Source organism: Capra hircus, chromosome 2 (assembly GCF_001704415.2).
Source record: "Capra hircus breed San Clemente chromosome 2, ASM170441v1, whole genome shotgun sequence".
Taxonomy (NCBI): domain Eukaryota; kingdom Metazoa; phylum Chordata; class Mammalia; order Artiodactyla; family Bovidae; genus Capra; species Capra hircus.
The window spans coordinates 97,330,356-97,353,216 of record NC_030809.1 but is presented as its reverse complement, the minus strand read 5'-3'; the positions used below and the strand labels follow the sequence as shown (position 1 = coordinate 97,353,216).

Genomic DNA, 22,861 nt, shown 5'->3' with positions numbered 1-22,861 from the left:
GTGATCACTCACCTAGAGCCAGACATCCTGGAATGTGAAGTCAAGAGGGCCTTAGAAAGCATCACTATGAACAAAGCTAATCGGAGAAGGCAATGGCACCCCACTCCAGTACTCTTGCCTGGAAAATCCCATGGACTGAGGAGCCTGGTGGGCTGTAGTCCATGGGGTCGCTAAGAGTTGGACAGGACTGAGCGACTTCACTTTGACTTTTCAGTTTCATGCATTTGAGAAGGAAATGGCAACCCATTCCAGTGTTCTTGCCTGGAGAATCCCAGGGATGGGGGAGCCTAGTGGGTTGCCGTCTATGGGATCGCACAGAGTCGGACACGACTGAAGCGACTTAGCAGCAGTAGCAGCAGCAGCAGTAGAGGTGATGGAATTCCAGTGGAGCTATTTCAAATCCTGAAAGATGATGCTGTGAAAGTGCTGCACTCAATATGCCAGCAAATTTGGAAAACTCAGCAGTGGCCACAGGACCAGAAAAGGTCAGTTTTCATTCCAATCCCAAAGAAGGGCAATGCCAAAGAATGCTCAAACTACTGCACAATTGCACTCATCTCACACGCTAGTAAAGTAATGCTCAAAATTCTCCAAGCCAGGCTTCAGCAATACGTGAACCATGAACTTCCAGATGTTCAAGCTGGTTTTAGAAAAGGCAGAGGAACCAGAGATCAAATTCCCAGCATCGGCTGGATCTTGGAGATAGCAAGAGAGTTACAGAAAAACATCTATTTCTGTTTTATTGACTATGCCAAACCCTTTGACTGTGTGGATCATAATACACTGTGGAAAATTCTGAAAGAGATGGGAATACCAGACCACTTGACCTGCCTCTTGAGAAACCTGTATGCAGGTCAGGAAGCAACAATTAGAACTGGATGTGAAACAACAGACTGGTTCCAAATAGGAAAAGGAGTACGTCAAGGCTGTATATTGTCACCCTGCTTATTTAACTTATATGCAGAATACATCATGAGAAACTTTGGGCTGGAAGAAGCACAAGCTGGAATCAAGATTGCCAGGAGAAATATCAATAATCTCAGATATGCAGATGACACCACCCTTATGGCAGAAAGTGAAAAAGAACTAAAAAGCCTCTTGATGAAAGTGAAAGTGGAGAGTGAAAAAGTTGGCCTAAAGCTCAACATTCAGAAAATGAAGATCATGGCATCTGGTCCCATCACTTCATGGGAAATAGATGGGGAAACAGTAGAAACAGTGTCAGACTCTAGTTTTCTGGGCTCCAAAATCACTGCAGATGGTGATTGCAGCCATGAAATTAAAAGACACTTACTCCTTGGAAGAAAAGTTATGACCAACCTAGATAGTATATTCAAAAGCAGAGATATTACTTTGCCAACAAAGGTCCGTCTAGTCAAGGCTATGGTTTTTCCTGTGGTCATGTATGGATGTGAGAGTTGGACTGTGAAGAAAGCTGAGTGCTGAAGAATCGATGCTTTTGAACTGTGGTGTTGGAGAAGACTCTTGAGAGTCCCTTGGACTGCAAGGAGATCCAACCAGTCCATTCTGAAGGAGATCAGCCCTGGGATTTCTTTGGAAGGAATGATGCTAAAGCTGACACTCCAGTACTTTGGCCACCTCATGCGAAGAGTTGACTCATTGGAAAAGACTGTGATGCTGGGAGGGATTGGGGGCAGAAGGAGAAGGGGACGACAGAGGATGAGATGGCTGGATGGCATCACTGACTCAATGGGCATGAGTCTTAGTGAACTCCGGGAATTGGTGATGGAAAGGGAGGCCTGGCGTGCTGTGATTCATGGGGTTGCAAAGAGTCGGACACGACTGAACTGAACTGATAGTTATCTTATGATTGTACTTATCCCGAAGTCTCCCAAGTTGATGTGTATTAAGATACTATGAGTTTGGACACAGTTCCCACTTCCAAGGAACGGAATCTCTGAAAGTTACGAACAAACAGGATATAAATAGAGCATACCACACATATGTCAGGACAGACCCATTAGTAATGGGATTTATGGTGTTTTCCTCTTATAGCCAGACTGTAGCCATATGGCCAGCATACTTCCATTTCCTTTCATTTGAATTTCAGGATCTGTGCTATTTAGTATAATTCCAGGTTTATTGACCTTGAAATCAGAAACAACCAAAACACTTCCCTGGAGTTAAAAGCCCTTGAGAGTAGAGAATTTCTAAGCTGGTATAGTTAGTGTCCAAGCCATATTTGAGATTCCAGGCTGAGTCCTTCACTTGGTTTCCTGGGAGACTTTAATGGTCCCCAGAAAAACTTCAGGATGGTTTATTCAGACTGGGCAAGCCCTAAGAGATCTCTCCTCTTTTCCCTTTAAAAAGCAAGCTTTAACCTGTACTTCAGGGGAGCCTTGGATACTAGATTCCTTCAGAGAATTGAAAACTTAAGATTGGGAATAGTGTTGCATCCTCACATCACTATTCTGAGAAATCCTCAAAACCTCCCTAGGACAGCTTGGCTCAGCCAGGTCCCATGGATTGTAGAATTTGATATAATTCTATTTAAACATCCTGAATTATCTTGGTGCCAGTATGTAATATGAATATATGTTTCAAAGCCAGTGTATTCAGTTGGCCAAAAAGTTCATTGGCCAAGCCAATATAATAAAATTGTTTATTTGGAGCAGGTATTTGTGGAATAATTCTGAGCACTGTGTACTAGGCCCACCATGATGAATAAAATATACTCCTTGACCTCAAAGAGCTTTCTTGGCTACAAACTGCTGGTGGAACTTGAGTCCCATCTTTTCTGTTAGGTGCTTTCCAAGTATTTGGCTCCTGACCCACATGTTTTAACACTAGGATGACCTCTAGTTCTATTTTTAAAGTTTTTAAAATTATCTTTTGATAACTGTATTATTTAATTTTATTCTATTATAGTGGCTCAGATCAACCTGTAAATTTGATGTAAACTGCCTTAACTTATATATCAGGATTAATTAAGAGTGTGTTTTACCAGACTGCTATAAAATCATAGATGTAATCTGAAATATGCATGTTTTTGAAGGTATATGGCCCCTGAAATGCTTGATGATACAATAAATGTGAATATCTTTGAGTCCTTCAAACGAGCTGACATCTATTCTGTTGGTCTGGTTTACTGGGAAATAGCCCGGAGGTGTTCAGTTGGAGGTAAGATTTTGGAAATACTCTTTGTGTCTGCCTTTCCTTGGTGCTTGAATTCAATGCACTATATCAAATTATTTCTTAATATTTAAAAGATTATCTTTTGGTGATATCTTTCCAGTGGTAAAAATGGAGTATCTTGAACAGAATGGAGATTTTAAGTTGTAATTACTGCTTAGTTCTAATAATTCTGGTTTCCATAATAATATTTTGCAAAGCCCTTGAAATTTTTTCTGTTCAAGGTGTTTTCCTATTTTATATCAGAAATGAAACCCAAAGAAGCTAAATGCCTTGCCAGGGCTACAGGATTTAAATTGAAGTGTTCTGGTTCTCAGGCTTTTCTTGTTCTTTTCTTTTCGGTGATGATGAATATGTGAGAATTAAAGTGGAGGGCAGAGGTGAGCAAAGGCTAACTTCCTGATTCTGCTCCCAGCAGTTTTGAGATTAACGAGAGGAAGAATTTGGGAGGATGAAACCCTGTAAACACGGGCTGATGAAATTGTTGCATCAGTGGAGAAAAGTAAAATCCTGGTAGAAAATGATTTAGAGTTTTCAGTTTCAAGTGAGACAGAGTTAGGCCTAAGCCTTGGTTTAGCAACTTCCTGAATATCCGACTATAGGTGAGGCCTGTGGGCTCACTTTCCTTGTCTGTAGAATGAAGATAATAAAACTGACCTCTTGGGCTTTAAGGATTTAATGGACTAATTCAATTAACTCATGTAAAGCTTTTAGTACAGAGCCTACTCTGTAAACAGTAACTGTCAAGATTAAACCACTGTCAGTTATTGCATTTTGTATTGATGTCATTTTGCCTTACCTCAATCTTATTTTTTTAAAAAATGAAAACCTTACAAGGTTAAAATTATATTTGAATGAGGAAACATGCTTTTCCCCTTTTATTCCTAGGTTAGATAGTGAAATATTCAGGAAGATGAAACTGTTTATAGAAGCAATAGAGTGGTGCAGAAGCAAAACATGGACGCTGGAATCCCCAAACTTGGGACTGAGTTCCAGATCTGCCACTCAGTAGTGACGTAACCTTGAGCAAATTCACCACACTTTGTGCCTCAGTTTACTGATTCTGTAAACATGGGATAATCTGGTATTTTCTTTAGTCACTGGTTTTGAGGAATAATTAGTTAAAACATGTAAAGGGCTTAGATAGATACTCAATAGATTGCAAGATTCAAAAATATTTGTTATTATTTTTTCAAATTTCATACCGATATTTGCCTAGATTTGCTTTTAGATTTTTATCTTTAAATTTTCTTCCATAGTTGAAATACTAATTTAGTAACATGATTTGAATTTCACTTTCTAATTATGGCACTTTTTATATACTTAAATTAAAAAAAGCATAGTTAATTAGACTGATTTTGTAAGAAAATTCTTAAATTCAAGTATCATTTTGATAATTAAGATCATCTTCAAATACTTTTGGCCATTTCTCTGGAACATTCTCTGATGTAGTACTTCTAAAATCCAAATGTTAAAAAACTCAGCTTTTGAAAAGTTACCTAATAATTTTCAAGAAGAAGAAAGCCATTTTGTTTTGAAAAGGATAAACATACTTTATTCATAGAGAAATATACATCATTCACAGATCAATGAGGCTCTGCTATAAATTTTGCAATTAGGTATTACTTTTGAATTGCATGATGGCATTTTATGGAAATCCAAATTTATGTAATTTTATAATATAAAATTATATTTTATAGTTAAAAGTTCTAGAAATGTAATAATGTTTTTATATAAAATTAAGTGTAATATATAATGTAAAACAGTATATTTTATATAATAATTATATATTTTTATTTTATATCATATAATTATCAAAATTATATAAATTTTCATAATAAAAATTTTATAAACATATAACTACTCAACTGAGAGCTTTCCTCTTGTAGGTCTGATTATTACAGTGATACATAATTTGAATAAGCCTGATTTTCCAGTTTTCCAGCATGCCACTTGTTCCTAGAAAACTTAATTGGTATTATTTTCAAATAAATATCTTTATTATTCACACCAGGAAATTTATTATGTAAATTTTTTATAGGAATTGTTGAGGAGTACCAGTTGCCTTATTATGACATGGTGCCCTCAGATCCCTCGGTAGAAGAAATGAGGAAGGTTGTTTGTGACCAGAAGTTCCGACCAAGTATTCCAAACCAGTGGCAAAGCTGTGAAGTAAGGCTATGTTCTTATATATATTTTTCCCATTATAATTTTGAGGCAAGTATCAGAAGATTTTCAGACACCATGTAGTTTCTTTCTCTTAATCTAGGCCTCCAGTTCATTTCAGGTATGTGGGTATATGTCTTTGTATAAGCTTCAGAAGGATTTTATTCCCATTAGCTGTTGGTATCGTAATGCTAAATTATGTGACAGGCACTACCTTGACATCCCAGTGACTTTACATAAGACTTTATTTCCTGCTATGCCAGGTCCCTTACAGGTTAGGCAACTTCCATCAGCATCAGTGCTATATTTGGTGACTCAGTAATCCAGGTGACTTTGACTTGAGATGCTGCTATTTCATCCCATAGTTCCAGAGGTATAGGTCAGGGGAAGGGAGAAGCTAGAAAGTCAGACACCAGCTCTCTAATGCTTTGCCTCAAGTGAAACACTGGAGAAGGCAATAGCACCCTACTCCAGTACTCTTGCCTGGAAAATCCCATGGATGGAGGAGCCTGGTGAGCTGCAGTCCATGGGGTCGCTAAGAGTCAGATACGACTGAACGACTTCATTTTCACTTTTCAGTTTCATGCATTGGAGAAGGAAATGGCAACCCACTCCAGTATTCTTGCCTGGAGAATCCCAGGGACGGGGGAGCCTGGCGGGCTGCCGTATATGGGGTCACACAGAGTCGGACACGACTGAAGCGACTTAGCAGCAGCAGCAGCAAGTGACACACAGCACTTCCACTCATGGTTCATAGACCAGAACCAATTACACAGTCTCATCTAACTGAAGGGGGCTGGGGATGTCAGAAACGCAGGCATATTCAGAGGGTAGTCAGTGTTTGTGCTACACGATTATTACAGTTTTAGTCATCCTTATATTCAACAAATTATTCTTAATCCCTAACTTACAGTTTTCTTTCGTCAGAAAACTTCCCCATGGCAGGGATCATTGTTGCTTATCTCCTTATCCTGAACCACACATGTAGTAACCATCATAGAGCAGATATATTGCAATGCTTGTTTTGCCTATGTGAAGAGAAAGATTTTTCTAACTCCCACAGGAAGTAGAAGGGAAGGTAAGGGAAAGACTATAAATCATCTAACAAATTCCAAAACTATTTTAATGCTTTAATCTCCCTATCCCAATTACAACTGTTTATCTTCGATCATGTTTATGTATAATGCTTGAGGTCTTTTTTTAGGTGACATCTTTTAGTTTTGGCTTTGTCATATGTCATGTCTTAAACAGTTAATTTTTCCCTCATTTTTCCTTTCCTTCATGTTTCACTCAACTCATTTTCTATTTAAGGCAAGATTTATGTCCTGATATTTCTATTTTGTTTAGAATACAGGTAAAGTATTCTATGTAGGTAAAATATACTTATTTTAGAAGCAGAATTTGAGGCATTTATAACAAAATTGAAATTAAATTAAAACTTTTTCTAACATTAACCATTTCATGCATAAATGAAAGAATATTAACATATATATAAATTTAAAAGATAATATTAGAATTTCGCATTAAAAAAATAGAACACTTCTAATACTTTTGAATATTCTTCACCCCTCTGAGAGGTGCTATTGTAACTAATCATTTTATTATTACTTTTCTTTTCTTTAGAATTTAGCTATATATTTATGGCTAACTTTTGTTTATTTATGAAATATATTATTGATACTATGGATATTCTTCTTAGTTTTTTTTAGCTTTATCTTATATAGTACAGCTATTATTGGTTTTATTTTCATATCTGTATAGTATTCTATTGTATGGATATAGCACAATTTCTATTTTTCATTCTGCTGTTGATTGTCATATGTGTGATTTTTAGCTTCTTTTAGAACAACACTGCTCTGGGTGTATATGTCTGTACAAATTATTTCTTTAGGATATACAACTGTAGATTCTTTTAGAGTGTCCACATAGATGATCATTACCTCCAAATAATGAGAGTTCTAGAACTAATCCTCATAGCTTTGTTATTGCAATTTCTAGGACTTCCAGTATAATGTTGCCTGGAAGGGATGATAGTATTGCCTCCACATGTCTCACCTTTGAATGCCATTTTTGCTTTGGGTTTTGCTCATAAAACCTGACTTTGGTTTGATAAAAGCTTTCTTCCTATCTCTGAGGTGATATGTCATTTCTGCTTTAGTGTCTTATTGTGATAGATTGCATTTATGGATTTTCCACTATTAAACCAATCATGCATTCCTAGAATAAGCCTAACAATTTCATTTTTATACAATGAATTTTCGATATTTTATGCAATGAATTTGTTCATTTTTGCCCAATATTTTAGTTCCCTTTTGTTTTGTATTAATCCCACATATTAGATATTCATGAGAGTTTTACTCCATCATCGTTTTTTTCTGAAATTGTGAACATGTTTATCATGTTCTTTGTTCAACATCCTTCTTGGCTCTCAGAGCTTCATTTTAAGGTAATTTTCTGATTTCTTCATGTGCATCTTTTAAATGTATTTTATTTGAATTGCTTTTTAGTGAGGATCTAGAAGTTTTAAGTTCTTTCGGTGTTTGGGTGTCTGAAAACATCTTTATTTTGTCCTCAATTCTGAACAAATAGTTTATCTGGGCATTAGAATTTAGGTTTACAGTTATTTTCTCTAAGTACTTTAAAGATGTTATTCTACAGTCTTCTGACTTCCATTATTGTTGTTGAGAAGTCAGCTAATTTTAGATTATTTTTAGTTAATTTATCTTTTCTTCCAGACCTCTTTAAGAACTTCTTTATGTCTTTTGCATTCTGAGTTTCTCTATGATGTATTTGGTATGGATATCTCTTGATTAATTTTGCCTGGATGTTTTGGGCTTTCTGATTCTTAAGATTTGTGACTGTCCTCCGTTGTGGAAAATTCTGAACCATTATCTCTTCAAATAGTTCATCTTTTCCTGTTTTTATTGCCCATTTTTAGAGAACTCATTGTGTGCATGTTAGACCTTTCATTTTACTTTGCTTGTCTCTTGTTCTTTCCTATTATTCAATATTCCTGCATTTATGAATAATCTCTCATATTTATCTTCCAGTTCACCAATTCTGTATTTACATGTGTCTAATCTGCCATTTGGGCTTCCTAGGTGGCACTAGTAGTGAAGAACCCACCTGCCAAAGAGGGAGCTGCAAGAGATGCGAATTTTACCATCCCTGGGTTGGGAAGGTCCCCTGGAGGAAGACATGGCAACCCACTCCAATAGTCTTACCTGGAGAATCCCATGGATGGAGGAGCCTGGTGGGCTATAGTCCATACAGTCATGAAGAGTCAGATACAAATGATGCGACTTAGCACAGCACAGCACTATCTGTCATTTAACTTATCCATTTAGGTTTTTATTATAATGGTTATATTTTTCATGTCAAGTTTTACTGACATGAAAGGTACTTTTTCTTTTATAAATATACTTTTTTATACTAATGTTTAGACTTTTCTCTTTGCTTTTTACTTATTTTATTTTTCGTATCGTTTAACTATAACATCTAGTGTTTTGATAGGTTTGATTTTCCTATTTTTTGTTTTAACTGCCTCTTGTTAAAGATGGTTTGTTTCCTCATCTACTTGTGAATTTTCATTATGAACTCAGGTTTACTGCAACATCATAAGGCTAAGGTTTGATTTTTTTTCTTTACCAAGTGTCAAGATTTAGACAATTTTCTTTACAAAGTTCCTTCTACGACCAATTCATCCTTACAGTCTAGACTTTGTAAACACCTTCATCTGACACTTTTTGTGTGCTTCAAACTATGTTTCCTGTCTTTCACATGTAGCCCATCAATTTTGAAATTCTAGACTGTAAGATCCAAAGAAGCCCCCAGAGCAGCTCCTTGCTACAGTGATTTCTTTTACCACTCTGGATTCATGCCTTCTCATTGTTTTCCCCTCTGAATATTTATCTTATTTATTTACCAGTTCACTGATTTTTATCATTATTTTATTGTGGTATAATTTACATATGATAAAATGCATAAAGTTTAGTGTCCAGCTTGATGACTTAAGAAAGAAAATACGTGTATACATACTATCCAGATCAACACAGGGAATTTCCAGCCCATCCCATATCCATTTTTGTCTTTCACGTCCTTTCTTAGAATATTTTGTAGAATAGTCATTTTGTAGAATAGTAAATATTCCCATAATTAAATTAATTTAATGAAATTTTAAATTTCAATTAAAGGAAAATGTATATCCTGTATAGTGTTAATATCTGTATTTTTACAGAATTTTAAAAAATATCTTAATTTCACTGTTCAGTTCAGTCGCTCAGTCTGTCCAAGTCTAGGCGACACTGTGGACTGCAGCAGGTCAGGCCTCCCTGTCCATCACCAACTCCCAGAGTTTACTCAAACTCATGTCCATTGAGTCGGTGATGCCTTCCAACCATCTCATCCTCTGTTGTTCCCTTCTCTTCCCACTTTCAATCTTTCCCAGCATCAGGGTCTTTTCCAATGAGTCGGTTCTTCACATCAGGTGGCCAAAGTAATGGAGTTTCAGCTTCAGCATCAGTCCTTGCAATGAATATTCATGACTGATTTCCCTTAGGATGGACTGGTTGGATCTCCTTGCAGTCCAAGGGACTTTCAAAAGTCTTCTCCAACACCACAGTTCAAAAGCATCAATTCTTCAGCACTCAGCTTTCTTTATAGTCCAACTCTCACATCCATACATGACTATTGGAAAAGCCATAGCTTTGACTAGACAGATCTTTTTTGGAAAACTAATGTGTCTGCTTTTTAATATGCTGTCTAAGTTGGTCATAACTTTTCTTCCAAAGAGCAATTGTCTTTTAATTTCATGGCTGCAGTCACCATCTGCAGTGATTTTGGATCCCCCTCAAAATAAAGTCTGTCACTGTTTCCTTTGTTTCCCTATCTATTTGCCATGAAGTGATGGGACTGGATGCCATGATCTTAGCTTTCTGAATTTTGAGGGTTTTTAAATTTATGTATTTATTTATTTTTAACTTTACAATACTGTATTGGTTTTGCCATACATCAACATGAATCCACCACAGGTGTACATAAGTTCCCACTCCTGAACCCCCGTCCCACCTCCCTCCCCATACCATCCTTCTGGGTTATCCCAGTGCACCAGCCCCAAGCATCCTGTATCCTGCATTGACCTAGACTGGCGATTCATTTTTTCTATGATATTATACATATTTCAATGCCATTCTCCCAAATCATCCCACCCTCTCCCTCTCCCACAGAGTCAAAAAGTCTGTTCTGTACATCTGCGTCTCTTTTGCTGTCTCACATACAGGGTTATCGTTACCATCTTTCTAAATTCCATATATATGTGTTAGTATACTGTATTGGTGTTTTTTTTTCTGGCTTACTTCACTCTGTATAATAGGCTCCAGTTTCATCCACCTCATTAGAACTGATTCAAATGTATTCTTTTTGATGGCTGAGTAATACTCCATTGTGTATATGTACCACAGCTTTCTTTTTCACTCTCTTCTTTCATTTTCATCAAGAGACTCTTTAGTTCTTCTTCACTTTCTACCATTAGGGTAGTGTCATCTGCATATCCAAGGTTGTTGATATTTCTCTCAGCAATCTTGATTCCAGCTTGTGCTTCATCCAGCTCAGCGTTTCTCATGATGTACTGTGCATATAAGTTAATAAGCAAGGTGATAATATACAGCCTTGACATACTCCTTTTCCTATTGGAACCAGTCTGTTGTTCCATGTCCAGTACTAAGTGTTGCATAAAGATTTCTGTACACATATTCTGAATACCAGACCCCCTGACCTTCATACAGTTTTCTCAGGAGGCAGGTCAGGTGGTCTGTATTCCCATCTCTTGAATTTTCCACAGTTTATTGTGATCCACATAGTCAAAGGCTTTAGCATAGTCAGTTAAGCAGAAGTAGATGATTTCTGCAACTGTCTTGCTTTTTCGATGATCCAATGGATGTTGGCAATTTGATCTCTTGTTCCTCTGCCTTTTCTAAATCCAGCTTGAACATCTGAAAGTTCATGGCTAAAATACTGTTGAAGCCTGGCTTGGAGTATTTTGAGCATTACTTTGCTAGCGTGTGAGATGAGTACAATTGTGCAATTGTTTGAGCATTCTTTGGCATTGCCTTTCTTCGGGATTGGAATGAAAACTGACCTTTTCCAGTCCTGTGGCCACTGCTGAGTTTTCCAAATTTGCTGGCATATTTTGTGCAGTACTTTCACAGCATCATCTTTTAGGATTTGAAATAGTTCAACTGGAATTCCATCACCTTCACTAGCTTTGTTCCTAGTGACGCTTCCTAAAGCCCACTTGACTTCGCATTCCAGGATGTCTGGCTCTAGGTGAGTGATCTTACCATTGTTATCTGGGTTGTAAAGATCTTTTTTGCATAGTTCTTCTGTGTATTCTTGCCACCGCTTCTTAATGTCTTCTGCTTATGTTCAGTCAGTTCAGTCACTCAGTCGTGTCCGACTCTTTGCAACCCCATGAATCACAGCACGCCAGGCCTCCCTGTCCATCACCATCTCCCGGAGTTCACTCACTTGTGCCCATTGAGTCAGTGATGCCATCCAGCCATCTCATCCTCTGTCGTCCACTTCTCCTCCTGCCCCCAATCCCTCCCAGCATCACAGTCTTTTCCAATGAGTCAACTCTTCGCATGAGGTGGCCTAAGTACTGGAGTTTCAGCTTTAGCATCATTCCTTCCAAAGAACAACCAGGACTGATCTCCTTCAGAATGGACTGGTTGGATCTCCTTGCAGTCCAAGGGACTCTCAAGAGTCTTCTCCAACACCACAGTTCAAAAGCATCAATTCTTCGGCGCTCAGCCTTCTTCACAGTCCAACTCTCACATCCATACATTACCACAGGAAATACCATAGCCTTGATTAGACGTACCTTTGTTGGCAAAGTAATGTCTCTGCTTTTGAATATGCTATCTAGGTTGGTCATAACTTTCCTTCCAAGGAGTAAGCGTCTTTTAATTTCATGGCTGCAATCACCATCTGCAGTGATTTTGGAGCCCCCCAAAATAAAGTCTGACACTGTTTCCACTGTTTTCCCATCTATTTCCCATGAAGTGATGGGACCAGATACCATGATCTTCATTTTCTGAATGTTGAGCTTTAGGCCAACTTTTTCACTCTCCACTTTCACTTTCATCAAGAGGCTTTTTAGTTCCTCTTCACTTTCTGCCATAAGGGTGGTGTCATCTGCATATCTGAGGTTATTGGTATTTCTCCCAGCAATCTTGATTCCATCTTGTGTTTCTTCCAGTCTAGCATTTCTCATGATGTACTCTGCATATAAGTTAAATAATTTTTGTCCTTTATTGTACCCACCTTTGCATGAAATGTTCCCTTGGTATCTCTAATTTACTTGAAGAGATCTCTAGTCTTTCCCATTCTATAGTTTTCTTCTATTTCTTTGCATTGATCACTGAAGAAAGCTTTCTTTTCTCTCCTTGCTATTCTTTGGAACTCTGCATTCAAATGTGTGTATATTCCCTTTTATCCTTTGCTTTTTACTTCTGTTCTTTTCATAGCTATTTGTAAGGCCTCTTCAGACAATCATTTTGCCTTTTTGCATTTCTTTTTCTTGGGGATAGGTCTTGATCCCTGCCTCCTGTACAATGTCACAAACCTCCGTCCATAGTTCTTCGGGCACTCTATCAGATCTAATCCCTTGAATCTCTTTGTCACTTCCACTGTATAATCAATCATAAGATATTAGATTTAGGTCAGGGAGAAGGCAATGGCAACCCACTATAGTACTCTTGCCTGGGAAATCCCATGGACAGAGGAGGCTGGTAGGCCACAGTCCATGGGTTTTCAAAGAGTCGGCCACGACTGAGCGACTTCACTTTCACTTTTCACTTTCATGCACTGGAGAAGGAAATGGCAACCCACTGCAGTATTCTTGCTTGGAGAATCCCAGGGACAGGAACCTGATGGGCTGCAGACTATGAGGTTGCAGAGAGTCGCACATGACTGACGTGACTTAGCAGCAGCAGCAGATTTAGGTCATACCTGAATGTTCTAGTAGTTTTTCCTTACTTTCTTCAAGTTAAGTCTGAATTTTGCCATAAGGGGTTAATGATCTAAGCCACAGTCATCTCCTGGTCTTGCTTTTGCTGATTGTATAGAGCTTCTCCATCTTCGGCTGCAAAGAATATCATCACTCTGATTTTGGTATTAACCATCTGGTGATGTCCATGTGTAGAATCGTCTCTTGTGTTGCTGGAAGAGGGTGTTTGCTATGACCAGTGCATTCTCTTGGCAAAACTCTTAGTCTTTGCCCTGCTTCATTCTGTACTACAAAGCCAAATTTGACTGTTACTCCAGTTATCTCTTGACTTCCTACTTTTACATTCCAGTCCTCTATAATGAAAAGGACATCCTTTTTGAGTGTTAGTTCTAGAAGGTCTTGTGGTGTTCATAGAACCATTCAACTTCAGCTTCTTCAGCATTACTGGTCAGGGCATAGACTTGGATTACTGTGATGTGGAATGGTTCGCCTTGGAAACAAACAGAGATCATTCTGTCATTTTTGAGATTGCATCCAGGTACTGCCTTTTGGACTCTTTTGTTGACTGTGATGGCTACTTTATTTTTTCTAAGGGATTCCTGCCCACAGTGGTAGATATAATGGTCAACTGAGTTAAATTCACCCATTCCAGTCCATTTTAGTTAGATGATTCCTAGAATGTTCATGTTTACTCTTGCCATCTCCTGTTTGACCCCTTCTAATTTGCCTTGATTCATGGACCTAACATTCCAGGTTCCTACGCAATATTGCTCTTTACAGCACTGGATTTTACTTCCATCACCAGTCACATCCACAAATGGGTGTTATTTTTGCTTTGCCTCCTTCTCTTCATTCTTTCTGGAGTTATTTTTCCACTGATTTCCAGTAGCATTTTGGGCACCTACTGACTTGGGGAGTTCATCTTTCAGTGTCCTACCTTTTTGCCTTTTCATACGGTTCGTGGGGTTCTCAAGGCAAGAGTACTGAAGTGGTTTGCCATTCCCCTCTCCAGCGGACCACATTTTGTCAGAAGTCTCCACCATGACCCGTCTGTCTTGGGTGGCCCTACACGGCATGGCTCATAGTTTCACTGAGTTAGACAGGGCTGTGGTCCATGTGATCAGATTGGTTAGTTTTCTGTGATTGTGGTTTTCAGTCTGTCTGCCCTCTGATGGAGAAGGATGAGAGGCTTTTGGAAGCTTCCTGATGACAGAGACTGACTGAGGGGGAAACTGGGTCTTGTTCTGATGGGCGGGGCCATGCTCAGTAAATCTTTAATCCAATTTTCTGCTGATGGGTGGGGCTGTCAGGTCATGGTGTTAATTTCACTATAAAGGTTTTCAAGAAAGCTTATATGCTCTGAAAGCCCAAGGGTAGAAATTGTTAGCTATTTTATGTATAACATATATAATTTCTTAATTGAAAGCATATAATTTTTTATGCAGCTTGAAGGAAGAGGAAAATTTTCATAAAATGCATACATAAAATGCATGAAAATATTAACTAATTGCATTTAAATGATTATTGAGATTCTCAAGAAGATAAAGCTATTCAATTGATTTTACTTACTCTAAAAGGATGTAGTATAAGGTGACCACATTCTCTTTCCTAAAATTATGTTTAACATAGTAGGTGGAAGCCAAATAAATAACTAATCTCTATAGAAAAGATTAAATGAAACTGATCTTCATTTCACCTTATGCTAATCAAACATGCCCTTAAATATAATAGTATAATTCCATAAACCAAAATGCCATTGAGCAAAGGCTCCCTATCATCTCCTATAGCCACCTTCAAGGTCCACAAATGATAGCTGCAAACCATCTAGCAAGCAATGGGCCATGCACTCTGCCTGAGTGCAGAGCAGACCTCCTGGCTCCTTTATGAGAGGACATATCCTGGTCTTTTTCTGAGAGAAGTCACACGGTTCATGTCACAGGGGAGAATCTGTGGACACTGTCTGAGGGGAGATGACAGTTCTCTGTCATAGGGGAGACCCCCAGGTCTCTGTCTGAAAAGAGGCCCTCCCACTGTCTAGGGGAGAGCCCCAGTCTTTACGTGATAGAAGTCTCCGTGGTGTCTGTCTGAGGGGAGACACTCTAGTCTCTTTCTGAGAGGAAACACCCTGGTCCCTTTCTGAGAAGAGACACCCTGATCTCTGTCACAGGGGAGACACCCTGAACACTAGCTGAAGGGAGCATTCAGGTCTGGCTGAAGGGAAGCATCGTGAACTTTTTCTGAAAGAAGTTGTCCTGGTCATTCTCGGTCTGGGATGCCATGGTCCTTATCTAGGGGGAGATGCTCTGGTCTCTGTCTGAAGGGAAAGCCCTTGTCTGTGAGAGAAGTTGCTGGGGCCCCTTTCTGAGGGGGGATGCCCTGGTCCTTGTCTGAGGGGAGACACTCTGGTTCCTTTCTGAGAGGGGACACACAAGTCTGTGTCTGAGGGGCAAAACCTTTTTCTTGGAGGGGAAATGCCCTGGTCTTTTTGTGAGTTACCTTGATCTCTTTCGGTGAGGAGATGCTCTGGTTCCTCTGAGAGGAGATGCCCATCTATGTTCAAGGTCAGATGCCCTGGTTCCTTTCAGAAGGGGACGTCCTGCTCTCTGTTTGAGGAGAGCTGCGTTTGTCCTTCTCTGAGAGGAGACTCACTGGTCCCCAAGAATGGACACCTTGCTGTGTGTATGGGAAAATGCTCTGGTGTCTTTCTGAGGAGAGACACCCTGGTCTTTTTCTGAGAAAAGTTGTCCTGGTCTCTGCCTGAGAGGAGAAGCCATGGTCCTTGTCTGAGGTGAGACACTTTGGTCTCTGTCTGAAGGTAGAGCTCTGGTCTTTTTCTAAGAGAAATCCCTCTGGTCTCTGTCAAGAGGAGACACTCTGATCTTTTTATGAGAGGAGGACCCTGGTCTCTGTCTCTGGGGAAATGCTCTAGTTTCTGGGTTTTTTTTCCCTCAGATTTGTTTATTTATCATTTTCAGCACTGGGTCTTCATTGCTGAGCTTTGGCTTTCTCTAGTTGCACTGAGCAGGGGCTACTCTTGGTTGCAGTACATGGGCTTCTCACTGACGTCTTCTCTTGTTGCAGAGCACCAGCTCTAGGTGTGCAGGCTTCAGTAGTTGCAGCTTGAGGGCTCTAGGGTGCAGGCTCAGTAGTTGCGGTGTACAGGCTTAGTTCCTCCAGCATCTGGGATCTTCCCAGACCAGAGATCGAACCCATGTCCCCTGCATTAGCAGGCAGATTCTTAACCACTAGACCAGCAAGGAAGCCCTGGTTCTTTTCTGAGGGGAGACACTCTGATGCCTTTCTGAAGGGAGTTTCCCTGGTCTTTTTTCTGAAAGAAATCACCCTGGTTCTGTCTGAGAGGAGGTGCTCTAGTATTTTTCTAAGGAGAGGTGCCTTGACCCTTGTTGAGAGGAGACCGGTCCTCTCTTCTGGTTACCACGTGATCCTTGTCTCAGCGGAGACTCTAATCTCTGCCTGAGTGAAGACGACCCAGTCTGTGTTTGAAGGGAGACACCCTGGTGTCTGTCTGAGGGGAGACACCCTGGACAGGATTTTTGAGGTGATTTGACCCTGATCTCCTTCTCCTATTAATTTACTATTTCTGTATCAGAGCTTAGCATCAATTCCTGTGTTTGTGATTTTTCTTCTCTTGTATTGTGTTTTGTGCTGAAGATTTTGATTTTTTTTTCTCTTGAGGCACTCCGAGTCATGGGGAGAATAATGCGCGAGTGTTGGTATGCCAATGGGGCAGCACGGCTAACCGCTCTTCGGATTAAGAAGACTATATCTCAACTTTGCGTCAAAGACGACTGCAAAGCCTGATGATGAAAATCATGTTAAAAAGAAATAATCTCACAGCTTTCTTTCTCATTTTCCCTTTTTATGTGAATTTTTTGCCTTTGTTTTGTCCTTGTTTTTGTTCTACCTCAAAGATAATATAGTGCAGTATTTAAGTGCCCAAAGGCACCATGAAAAAATAACTAAAGTCAAGTGTGGGCTGGAGTTGATGTCATCTACTCCCCATGTTGTCTTTAATTTTATTTTGAAAAGCAGCGCATCAACTCATCTTTTTATTTAAGGAACATATTACAAAAGTATAAAATAAGCTATATAAAGTAATAAAAGTTATTAAAGTTTTATTTTACTTGAATCAGGAGCACATGAATGAATAGAAAAAAATATAAAAGCCCATTTTTTTTCCCCCGAGATGAAAACTTTTCATTAAAAATGTGAACTGGAACATATTATATCTAAACAAAATTTTTAGATTATATAATCTATGTTTTCCTCTATTTAAAAAAAAATGAATAGGACCTTTAAAAAATTAAACAGTGCTCTGGAGTTTAGGATACAAAATACGTAAAAGTAGAACTGCTTGATTGGAAGATGGAAGTGAGATCAGATCACTTACTTGGTTTCTCCTTCCCTGTCCTCCTCCTCGTCATAATGCACAACCATAGCAGCTCCTGAGACAAACAGTTTGAAAGTCACTGAGATTGTTACTTTCTCTTATTTTCACATGAGATACCTGACGTTTTGAATCATTGAGAAATGTCCCAAAGTGACACAGCTAGTGATAGAGCCGGCGTTAGGTCTGAATCTTGTGATAATCCACATGGTAGGTTCAGCTAGCTTCCTACTTTCCCTTTAATTCCTACAGTATTTCTTCTCCCTGTGGAGAAACAACATCTTTCATGATGATATTTGTGGTTTAGTCAAACAGAAGGCAAATTATTTTGCAGAATCCTAATGGACCTGGATGAACTCTCAGGAAAATATCCACTGACATTTTCCTCATAGAAATTCCATAGTCAACCTATTTGTTAAATAGTTTTAATGTTTTCTGAATACTTCCAGAGATTAATCAGTCATAAAAATCCATTGTCAGAGATGTTTTTAAGGCATTTCAGAGGTCCCTACTACCTTTGTACATATACATTTAGAAAGAGGACAGGAGAAGAAGAGGTTACTAGGAGATATTTTGAGGAAAAATTAAGAAAACTCTTAAATGAAGTGTAAGAACCAAACCCAACTAAGGAATATCAGTAACTGTAAAGGATATTCTCTTGTCCTTTCAAAATGAGCAATGAGTGTGGAAGAACGCTCATGATAATTTTGCTTCTACTTCCTGTCGATACAGAAGTGAAACATTCTGAATAATACATGGAACATTAAATATCTTTTCAAATCTATAATTCTGCTTTGGCAAAGGAAGATTTAACATGGTGCAATGTTAAATCTTCTAAAACATTGTTCAGGATGTTTTTATTCTTCTAAAACATTGTTTCCTAAACTCTGTTCCTTATAATGCTCTTCTGAGATGATCAAAGACCTAAAGTATTCTTTGATAGATCTTAGAAAATGATACTGCATATTAGCATATTATGTGCTTTGTGGAGTCTAGCAATAAAAATATTACTTGAATTTCTTTAAACTGGACTTCCCAAATTATTTGACCAATGGAACTCTTTTTATAAAAAACAGGGGAAGCTTTTTATTAGCCTACATTTTAGTTTCTACAAAGCATGGCTTGGGTAACAGTTTTCTAAAGGATGTGCTCTATATAGAGCACAATCTAGTGATTACACTTCATTCCACTATGAAAATATGTTACTGAACCCATCTTCATTTGACTAGGATGAGCTATCAAAGGCAAGAATTGGACAGCTCTGGTTTGCATATTCTTTCACTCTCATTCATGCAGTTATCCATTCATTAAAGAATATCTTCCTTGCCACAACTTTGGGTCCAATAAGGAAATTAAAAGATGGGTAGGTTCTGTTCTCAGGGATTTTGAAGTCTAATTTGGGAATGGGAACAGGGGTGTGGGTGTTTGGGGGAAGTAAATTGGCAAATAAATATGATACAAATTAGGTGTCTCAAATTCTGTATGACGGTGGTTTTCAAAAACAAATCCCAATTTGCAGCGCATTTAGAAAGTATCTTTAGTTATTCCAGACAATCTAAATTATGTAATCAATTTTAAAAAGTACATATGGAAAGAGATTCTAAAAAAAGCTTATGTGAAGGGGTAATCTTGCTTGTGCTTGTTACTTTAATTTCTCATAGATTGTTTCTGCGTATATGAGAATGAAATTATTTATGTACTATGATTGTATTACTTTCAAACAAGAATAATATTTTCTCTTTTATTCATGTATGTTGGGTGAATATACTTACTTAATTTTAAAAGGTGATTTAAAATCTCCATTTTCTTTGACATTATGTTTTATAATCTATTTGAAAGTGTCCCTAATTTCATAATTTTATTAATTCAACTTTCACTCTAGAGAAATCTGTACATTTTGAGATGTTTTCCTTGTTTTTGTGTTGGTTAACTGTACCTCCTAACTGAATAGTCTTATATTCCAATTTCCAAAATATATTTTTAAAGAAAAGGGGTAGGTTAACAAAAATGATAAGGACCTTAACTCTCAGAATAATTATAAATAGAAAATGCCTACAAAATAGGATATAGCTTAGAGCATTAGACAACTTTATTGTATATAATCTATGATGTTAAACTTTATATTGTTTCTTTTTGATAGAGTCTTACTGTGTAATATTTATTTCTTTTGAATTTTGTTATAAGCAAAAAATTATTCTTCTTAGACTCAGAGTATCAGTGTTGTTTTCTCCTTTCAAATATTTTGGCTTTGGGTATAATGTGAAGCTTGGGAAAATTCTATTTATGAAATTTCAGTACTGTATAAAGTGGTGATGGAATTTATATGCAGCATCACTTCCTTAAACTAAGGGAAACATCATTTGTTGTCAATATTTCAGCATGAACTTGTTGCCTTATAAGCTAAGCATTTAAAGGATGTAATTGGTACAGATTCTCTTGTGTGCTTTATTCTGTCTAAAATATTTGGCATGTCACATCTAGAATTCTTAATTCATATTCTGACTTGAAAGTTAAGTGAAACATGACTGTGTCGTGCACTATTTTAGGTATAGCACTTGCTTCTCATCTTTATACTTTCAATTAACTTTGCATTTTAAACTTCCATGATTATATGAAAATAGCAACCTGATTCTAGTGTCTGAAGACTTCAAAATCAACTTTTATTTTAAAATGAAAATCTAGAATAGATTCACTAGGTTAGATGTTCCATAAACATTTATTATTTGTAATACTTCTACATTAGTAGAATTATTAAATAAAACAAAACTACTTCTACTATCCTGGAATTTTGCCACCATTTTACTTACTGGGGCAGAGAAAACTCAGGGCTATCTTAGAATTTATGCAAAAGTACTGGAGAATTCCATGGACAGAGGAGCCTGGTAGGCTACAGGCCATGGGGTCGCAGAGTAGGACACAACTGAGGAGCTAACGCTAGCACTGGCACTGGAGCTCCAGGGAAACTACTATAAGATCATCTGAAGGCAGGAAACCCATGTTTGCCATTGTGCAAAGTTCAGCTTAAAAATACTTAGCAGGGAATAGCTTCTGGTTAATTATTTAAAATAGTTTCTGGTTAATTTTTAAAAAATTACTTAAAACGAATATAAAATAGTTTCTGGTTAATTATTAAAGTAAATATGGAAATGTAATTCATTTAAGTAAATTTAAAGTATGGATATTTCATTTCCCGTAAGGAAATCAAGAACATAACAATAGCAAATGAGTGAAGTTAATGTCAGTTGATGTTTTCAATAATTGTTCTTTTAGATGAATTTACAACTACAGCATTTTAAGTTATTTGGAAATGTATAAGAATTAGTATCTTAAGATGGTGTCATTGTGGTTGTCAAAGAGTTTATAGTTTTTCTTTTGTGAAACATACTACTTCTATATTTGATAATATTTTGTGTTAACTCCCTCCACAAGCTACTACATGGACTTGATGTGTTATTTAGTAAAGAAAATAATCCCTTTGTTCCTGAGAGTTTCTTCTAGACAGAAAAAAATGTCAGTTGGAATACAAAAATTTCATTGCAATGTTAAATAGAATTTCTGTAGTATAGAAAATTTTCAAAGTATTTTAATGCAGATTTTTAGTTATTTGACTTTTTTTTCCTCCCTCTAGCTTTTCTTTTATATTTCATTATTTTTTACCTCCTTTAAAAATATTCTCCCTCACTGTCTCCCCAAATTATTTTTACTCTCTAATTAAAAAAAAGACTAGTTACTATGTAACTTAATCATGCTACTATTTAGCCTTCTAATGAAGGGAGAATCCCTTGGTGGTCTAAATTATTGTAGAGGTATCAGACAAAATTGAAACCCAGTATTTGGGAATTTCAAAGGATATAAGAGATTTTATAATTCAGTTCCCATATTTTGTAGATGAAGAAAACAAAGATCAGAGATTAAACAACTGCTAGTTATTAGCAGAACTAATATGAGAACCCAGTGGTGATACCTACCACAGTGCCCTGCCATATCCAACATTTACTAATTAAAAAATAATTAGCATCCATCTGCACCTACCTTAAAGGTAAACTAATGAATGTGGCAATGATCAAATCTCACTTCTCTTGATTTCTGCTAAAAGAATTTGCTCACTTATGATGAGATTAGTGAGGAAAACCAAAGTAGGCTAAGGAAGAATTGTAAAATAGTTGTCAGTCTAGGAAGGCAGCCATTGAAGTGCTGAGTAAAATTTAGGACTTGTGAGAATATAGAATTTCTTCATGCAAGTAGTGATAGGAGAGGCTTCATGGCTCTTGTCTCCTTTCTATAGGGATTGATTTTTCTCTGTAAACATTGGAGCAGGAGTAAAAAATGATTTGATAGTTAAATGTGGGACCATGTCTAGTAGCACATTGTCTTACTTCTTTCTTGCCTTAGTTTCTCATTAGCTCATCCTCATTCTTTCAGTGCGTTAAAAAATATCTCTGCTGGATTTCATCAATTCCAATCACTGGTCATTTAGTATTCTAGCTCCCGTCCAGATCGCTACACACTAAATCTCCTAACAAGACTTTAATTTCCCATATCCACATATGAGAACTTTCATCTCATGCCTTCTCTGGCAATTTTTCATTTGGCATTGTGAAGAATGTATTTGTTAATGGAAGAGAAGACTTTCTTTAAAATTTTAAAAAGACTGCTGCTGCTGCTAAGTCGCGTCAGTCGTGTCTGACTCTGTGCGACCCCATGGACTGTAGCCCACCAGGCTCCTCCATCCATGGGAGTTTCCAGGCAAGAATACTAGCAGTTGTTGAATTTTAGCCTTTAGTTAACATAAAAGGAATGTCTACTTTTGCCTTAATGATAAATTCCACTTAAGAGATAGTGGTGTGGACAGAGAATGAGAAATATATGTCCTATAATGTGATTGCTAAATTTCTTTCTGCTATACTTCATACTATTGCTTTGTTTTGTTTTGACCATCTTTTAAAATTAAGCCATTATGCCATATGGTTTGGAATATAATATTATTTTGAAATTAGTTAGCAATCCCCATTGAAAAATCTGTTAATATAACTTCCAAGATACTTTTTTAATTCAGTCATAGATTAATTCAGTCATACAATAGTTGGGAGAGTATGAGCTCTATCTCATCCTAGATTTTAATATTT

The 22,861-nt window shown here is 37.5% G+C and overlaps 1 protein-coding gene across 1 annotated transcript in view; it reads left to right on the top strand.

Annotated features, from left to right (window-relative positions):
- ACVR1C (activin A receptor type 1C) overlaps positions 1-17,428 on the top strand; it is a 55,307-nt gene extending 37,879 nt beyond the window's left edge. Inside the window, exons 6-8 of the mRNA XM_005676114.3 lie at positions 3,017-3,141; positions 5,195-5,325; positions 17,024-17,428. Of these exons, the coding sequence (XP_005676171.1) occupies positions 3,017-3,141; positions 5,195-5,325; positions 17,024-17,149 (382 nt within the window). The 3' untranslated portion in view covers positions 17,150-17,428. The remainder of the gene's footprint in view (positions 1-3,016; positions 3,142-5,194; positions 5,326-17,023) is intronic.